At 50.0% G+C, this 7,017-nt stretch overlaps 2 protein-coding genes across 2 annotated transcripts in view; one reads left to right on the top strand and one right to left on the bottom strand.

Annotated features, from left to right (window-relative positions):
* The window catches only part of PHETA1 (PH domain containing endocytic trafficking adaptor 1), a 13,844-nt gene extending 12,713 nt beyond the window's left edge, over window positions 1-1,131 (top strand). The window contains exons 4-5 of the transcript XR_002123911.1: window positions 120-517; window positions 1,057-1,131. The gene's annotated coding sequence lies outside the window, so the exon portion shown is untranslated. The remainder of the gene's footprint in view (window positions 1-119; window positions 518-1,056) is intronic.
* Window positions 1,132-2,413: 1,282 nt separating this feature from the next.
* The window catches only part of CUX2 (cut like homeobox 2), a 214,355-nt gene continuing 209,751 nt past the window's right edge, over window positions 2,414-7,017 (bottom strand). The window contains exon 24 of the mRNA XM_019641567.1: window positions 2,414-5,439. Within this exon, the coding sequence (XP_019497112.1) occupies window positions 4,638-5,439 (802 nt within the window). The 3' untranslated portion in view covers window positions 2,414-4,637. The remainder of the gene's footprint in view (window positions 5,440-7,017) is intronic.

Genomic DNA, 7,017 nt, shown 5'->3' with positions numbered 1-7,017 from the left:
CCACACCAAATTCTACCCTCCATTAGACTTGTTTCCCCATGTTCTTGTTCTGTCTCACATCTTGCCTGCTATTCCTTCTGCCCTCCTTTTTTGCTTCTCTAACTCCTATTATCTTTCAGGTTTCAGTGGAGATGCCCCCTCCTCCAAGAAGTCTTCCTGGACCCCAATCACTGGTGCTCTCATGGTCTCCCATGTTTCCACCATCGAGGCACTGAGCACATAGTAGGTACTCAATAAATATTTATCACCTGGATGAATAGTTGCCAAATCGCCCCAAACTCGGCTCTCTGCTTTCCTGTGTCCCCTGATCTCAACCTGCCTTCTCATTCCTGTCCGGTCTCTCCACTTTCTGCTCTCCTGTAGTCCCTAGTTCAGAATTCCACATTTCTGTGTTTTTGCTACATTTTCCACTTCAGATGGGCAGTGACTGCGGACACAATGTCAACACCCAAGCCGATGGCCCAGAACAGAGCGTCAGCTCTCAGCCTGGGGGGCACCTGCGGGAGCAGGTTCTTAGGTGGTTTGTGGGTCAGACATGGCTTTCCCCTCCACTCCTGCCCCTGCCTACACCAGGGGGTCACATCCTGGGGGTTTCTGACTTCTGACCTTCTCCAGAGCTTTGAACCGAGGGTCCGAAGGGCCAGTCCCTGGTTTTACTTAATTTAAATTATTACAACCATATTACTACCATTCCTCACTTTACAGCTTGGAAAACTGAGGCACAGAGCAGTGTAGGCATTTTCCCAAGGTCACACAGCTTCAATAGGCAGAGCTGGGGTTGAAACCAGGTGGTCTAGCTTCACCCCCCACCTTCCAGCTCTTGACTCCCATCCTTCTCTTCTCCAACTCTGAGCAAAGGTTGGGCCCCCCTGAAATGTCACCCTTAAGGGTTAGCTCGGGCCCTCCAGGGCAGATGGGGCCTTGACCCCTACCTGCCGCCACCCTCCCATTTGATGGGGTGATCAGGCATCCCAGGGGGCCGCACTGCTGGGTTTGGAGCAATTAGTCATCCTAACCAAGGGGGAGGTAATTAATCATTTAATTCCCGCTGCAAAGATGTGTGGAAAAACTGGGGCCATCTGAAGGTTTCCAGACAAAGAGGAAAGATCTGTCTTGGGATGCCAAGGCTCATGGGTGAGTAATATTTAATGCCACTTCGGGGAATCTCTTGACATTATTGGTTAAGAAAAACAAATGTGCAGCGTGATGCAGACTCACCATCATGGGTTGAAAGCACCCACCCCCTGCTCACGGTAACAGTCATACCAAGTCCTTAGGTACCACAGGGTCTTACATGCGTGAGTACTGCTTTCTGAGCTGGCTGCTGCAACACCTCCATTTTACTGATGGGGAAACTGAGGCCCTAGTTATACAGCTGGGAACAGGACAATACTGCGCTGGTCACCAGGAAGCCCCTCTGGGCATTTTCCCAACAGGAGGCCAGGGGCACCTACCACTCACACACTCACTGAGGTGGGCACAGCTCATAAACTGCTTGGTCTTAGGGCTGCGGTATGTGGCCACTGATTTGGGGGCAGGGTGTGACCTTGGCTCCTTAGTACGAGGCCCCAGAGCTAACCTGCTTCCATTCTGCTGCACTGAGGGAAACATGGATTCCAATCCTTCCATCCTTCCTTTGCTGGAGCCGATAGCACAATCACCAACCAAGATGTCCACAGGACCTAGACAGGTAGCACAAGTGAGGACCGAGGCAAATCATGGACATGTTTCTCGCACGTGTCCTGTCTAAAGGTGGGCCCAGTGTGGCCAGATCTTATGGTTTTCCAGGGAGGCTGGTAATCGTGATTTTTATGTGACATGCCCCCATATTTTAATGGTAGCACACTAATTAAAAAACCAGTTTTTAAAAATACCATTTTGTGGGCCAGCTGAGTGGCTCGTTGTTAAGAGTTGGCTTGGGAGCACGAGCTCTGAGCAGTAGGGCCGCTGGTTTGGATCCCACATGGGCCAGTGACACTGTGCCCTCTACAGCTAAGATGGTGAACAACAACAGCTCAACCTGGAGCTGGGTTGCCGTGAGGCGACGGTGACGGCGTAGGCTGCAGTGGGCTTCCGTAAGCTACCGTGAGTGGCCCAGTAGCCGGTGTGAGCTGCCGTAAGCTGCTGTGAGTAGCTGTCCAATGGCTGGCGACTGATCTGCCTCAGCCAGGAAGAGCACAATGATCACAATACCAACATGGGCCAGTGAAGCGACATCCTCCACAACTAGACTGAAGAACAAAAGGACAGCAACTTGCCTGTTCCTTTTCCCCGATTCCCAATGCTGTTCCCTTCTCCCAATTCCCCAATAAAATCTTAAAAATATATATATAATTTTGTAAAACACCGCTGAGGGTCAGCTCTGACCTCCAATTTGCACCCCAGCTACAGAACAAAGCAAGCAGAACACCCAGACATTATACAATTCTGTATTGAGCGACGCATTTACAGAACGTTTCCTTTTTTATTTTTAAATTTTAAACAAAGTTCATCAATCTCTCATAGAAATGGTTTTGTGGGTTTCTGTTTTGTTTTTACCGTGATAGGACGTGACCCTGACAGAGTTGTTCATGGGTCCGCGAGCTTTACGTACAACAGGATTTCTGTTTTCAAAAGACTCTACTAAGTGCTTAACCAAATCCCGTCACACGAAAGCCAGAGTTCTGTGAGGATCATGGAAGCCTGGATTTCAGCGGTGTGTGTGGGTTTCAACAGTAAAAAGTGGTGTGTTCCCCCACGGTTGTCCTAATTGCGACAGGGCGGTGGTGGCTACAAGGAGATGTTTCATTTGTTCCAGATTCGATGACTCTGAAAATTGGTCACTGTTTCCTATTGTCAAAATATAAAAATACCTTCATCTGGATAAAAATGTATACAGTGGAAAACTCTTCAATGCATAGCCTGGGTGTGTGGAAGAGGAAGTTTTCCTGCAGGGCTTGTGTTGTTCTTTGTTGATTGGTGTGGAGACTGCAGCCTGGGCTGGGTGCATGAGAGTTGAGATTTCTGGAACGGCCCTCCATGTTCCCCTTCTGGTCATCGGGTTTCACCAGCCTGGTTCCAACATGCTGGCTACACCCTTGACACCCCTGTCAGCCATCTCTCCCCCTGGCATGGGACTGGCACCCATGATGACCACCTTTTCATTGTCATTCCGGATCCAGCTGGGGAGTCACCTAACTCAGCCTTTCCACAGAGAGTGTGAAAAAGGAAAAGAAAGAAACCAGGCGAGATTCAATAACCAATATGGCGGCCGTTTCATCCAAACTGGGAACTCTCCCCCTAGAAACCATGATGACAAAGATGCTGGAGGAAGGGCTTCTCTGAGTTAGGGGGGTTGAGTCTTTGCTCCCTAAAAGGTCATGCGGTGGTAGGCAGGGGCACGGATTTGGAGACTGTGTACGGTGGTCATACTGCAGCGAACTCAACCTTCTCGCTTGTTCTGCATGGACTTAGACTTGCAGACACCTTCCAGAAGCAGCACCAGGGTCCATGTGAGAGAGAAGATGGTGAGTAGAGGAGTTGGGTTTCTTTAGTGTGATGAATCTACTTTTTGGTGCTGCGTACTTGTGGGATGATCAACGTTGTTATTTTCTTATAACATAAGGAGGGGAAGATGGCGGCCACGATCTTGCTCTGGAAAACCAGTGGGGAAACTTCCTGCGCTGTGGCCACGACTCAGGTTGGGGAATGGGCTCACTCTGGCTCAGTGCCGCTCTCCAATCCCCTGCCCCCATGCCTTGCTTTCCAAAGGTTCTGGAAACACATCTTGTCTACAGATGGATGAGATGGATGCCTGATCTCGGTGACCCACAGGTTTCTGACTAGAGGGAGTGTAGGCAGTTTGTTTTGTACCATGTTACATCTCAGATAGGCCAGTCGGCCACAGCCCACATCTCTACAACATTTACAATGGCACAGGACATTCTCTGTTATCAAGGTTGCCAAACAGACCACCAGAATGAAACACATCCTCAACGGCATTGAGCTTTTCATTTAGAGTCTTTTGGACTTTCTCTTTTTAGCACGGTTTCTGGAGGGGCAGTAGCAATGTGCTGTGTCTCATAGACAGACATGGAAAGAAAAAACAAACCGTGGTTCAAAGGTTATCTAAATTTTGGTCAGTCTTATAGTGTTTTGTGATGGCTTTGAACAATTGTCTTCTTTTAATCTCATCTAGTGGCAAAAAAAACGACACAACTTCAGTGTATACTTCGCAACAGTTGTGACAGCATCCTGATTTTATAACTCTCTGTAATATCAAAACAGCATCGGCTGGGAATAAATTCCAAAGGATCCTTTATTAAAATATCTAAAAGAGGTCTATAAATATTTATTTATTTTTCTAAAAGAGTTTGGAGTTTCCACTTTGCTTCTGCCCCTTCTCGAGAGGCCAGGGTGGAGAAGAGGGTGCTCCCTGGAGCAGGGCGTGCCGGAAAGAGGAGGCAGTGGCATCTGCCCCACCTGTTCACTCACAACTTATAGAACTAGGATTACAACAAAAAACGTAAACGGCATAACACTGCTGTCCACATTTTGATGGTTGAGTTTCTCCCTCTTGTACGATGCCCTGTCTGGGAGAGTGAGTGAGAGAGGGAGGGTGGCCAATCAGGGATGTCCCTCGCCCCTTTGTCCCGCCTTCAGAACTCCCACTCCAAAGCCTCCTCCCGATTGGCAGCCCTCTCTAGCCGGTAGATGATGCTGTTCAGGTTGGCCATCTTCTCATGCCGCCGCTGCAAGTTGGGGTTCACCTTGGCGCTGGGGTGCAAGGCTCCGGCTGTGTCGGCAGTGGGGCTGGCACTCGGCACTTTGGCAGGGGGGGCACCAGGTGGCGATGGGGAGATGGGAGCTGAGGACGAGGGGACAGGTGACACAGACATCATGAGGCCTGGTGAGGAGGCGGCCGAGGGCGAGTTCAGTGACATCTCCAGGCTGCAGCGTGAGGACTCCGAGGCCGACTTAAAACTTAGGGGGTCCGGGTGTAGCCGCTCTCCACCCCTGCTCTCCTGGGAGGGTTGCAGTGAGGGGCAGTCTGAGGTGGTCCCGCCTGGAAGAAGGGGCCCTGGGGCCGCTTTTGGGAGTCCATCATTACCCGGAGGGTTGGAATGCATCTCCTCGGGGGAACCTTGGCCTTTGTCAAGCTCCCCTGAGTCCTGGAGCTGGCTGTCCGCCTTTTCCTCAGCATCCTCTTCAGTCTGTTCCTGCTTAATCCTTACTTGGGCCTTGTCCTGGGCAGTCAGGGGTGTGATGCTCTCCTCCGGGCCCCCCTGGAGCTCCAGTTCCTTCACGGTAGGCTTCTGGTCCTCAGCCTCAGAGTCGGGGCTCTGCAGGGTGGGGTCTGGGTGGGAGTGGCCTGGCGGTAGGACGCCAGGACCCCCACTGGGGTCGAGATCTGGTTCATCTTGGGTCCCCTCCACCAACATCTCCCGGCGCATCCGGGACCTGGGGCAGAGACGGTGGTGAGCGAGGGGCTGGACAGGGGCCCTGGCGAACCCTGGGCTCAATCCACACAAGTGGCATTTTGACCCCACCTGCTTCTCTGGTGGCTCACTAGGCACTAAGCTCCCTCACCTGCAGCATCTTAGTAAGTCCTCTCGACAACCCTACCAGGTGGTTGCTATTATTATCCCCACTTCATACAGGAGGAAACAGGTCTCAGGGGTGTTGGGTATCTTGTCCCAGGTCACAGAGCCAGTTAAGTGGCAGAGCCAGGACTTAATCTCAGGACGGCTGGATTCCAAAGCTCATGATCTAGACCTGCACTGTTCAATGCAGGAGCCACTGGCCACATGTGGCTCTTGAGCATGTGAAACATGGCTAGTCCGAACTGAGATGTTATTGATATAAAGATAAAATCCACACCACATTCTGAAGGCTTAATACAAAACATATGTAAAAGATCTCATTAATAGAGCTTTTATAATGATTACATGTTGAAATTATTATATTTGTATATACTAGGCTACATAAAATATACTACTACAATTAACTTCATGTTTCTTTTATTACTTTTTTTTAATGTGGCTACTAGAAAACTCTAAGTCACATATGTGGCTTGCATTATATTTCTGTTGGACAGCGCCGTTCTAGAGCATTTCTCAAAGCCAAACCCAGATCTAGTTTGAGGCAACAACTCCCTGCTTCTTTACTGGAGGGACTCTTAGACATCAGCCCAGAGGGGAAACTGAGGCACAGAGTGACTTGGCCAGGTCACCACAGCACACAGAGGCAAAGCTGGGACCAGAGCCGGGGTACCCCAAATTCTAGTCTAGAACCCATTCTCTCTTCACTTCAACAGCCTCCCCTCGTTTGGAGGGAAACAGTCCCATACATTATGTTTTAGAGCAGAAAGGGCCAGGAATGGGTCTCGGCCCATTAATTATTTTCCTAATAGCAAACGAGGTCCAGAGAGGTCAAATGACCCATCCAAAGTCATAGAGTGACAGGGCTTCCTCAGTACCTCCAATGCTGTAGCTCTCTGCCCATTTATATTAATAATAAAGTACATAGTATTGATATATAATACTAACAACTGTAATTATAAACACAATAATAATGGATACTTATCATGTACCAGGCACCAGACCAACCGCCTTATGCAGATTATTTCATTTATTTTTCATAATAACCTCACGAGGGGATACTAGTCTCACTGCCTTTGATACATGAGACAAGGGTCAGAGAGGCAGAGGGAATGCCCTGGTCACAGAGCCAGAGAGCAGGACACTTGGACTCTGAACTTAGCAGTCTGGCTACATGCTCCTGGCTCCCTGCCCAGGAGGGCAAAGGGGACCCATCCCAGGATCCTGGGCCTCGAGGGACGGTGAGAGGTCATCTGGTTCACTCTCCTCTCTCAGTCCCCAGTCCCTCCACAAAGGTGGCCTTGCTCTGCTGTTTCCCTCAGTCCCCTCTAGAGGGAACAGCTGCTGGGGCCAGGAGCGGCCCTAGTAGTTTTCATTGAGGTGAGATTTGAGAGGGGTTTAGGGTGGATCAATGCCTGAAGCTCCATCATTAGAACTT

The sequence above is a fragment of the Hipposideros armiger genome, unplaced genomic scaffold (assembly GCF_001890085.2).
Source record: "Hipposideros armiger isolate ML-2016 unplaced genomic scaffold, ASM189008v1 scaffold_62, whole genome shotgun sequence".
In the NCBI taxonomy this organism is placed as follows: domain Eukaryota; kingdom Metazoa; phylum Chordata; class Mammalia; order Chiroptera; family Hipposideridae; genus Hipposideros; species Hipposideros armiger.
The sequence above is the reverse complement of the archived record's forward strand: the minus strand, read 5'-3'. Positions and strand labels throughout refer to the sequence as shown.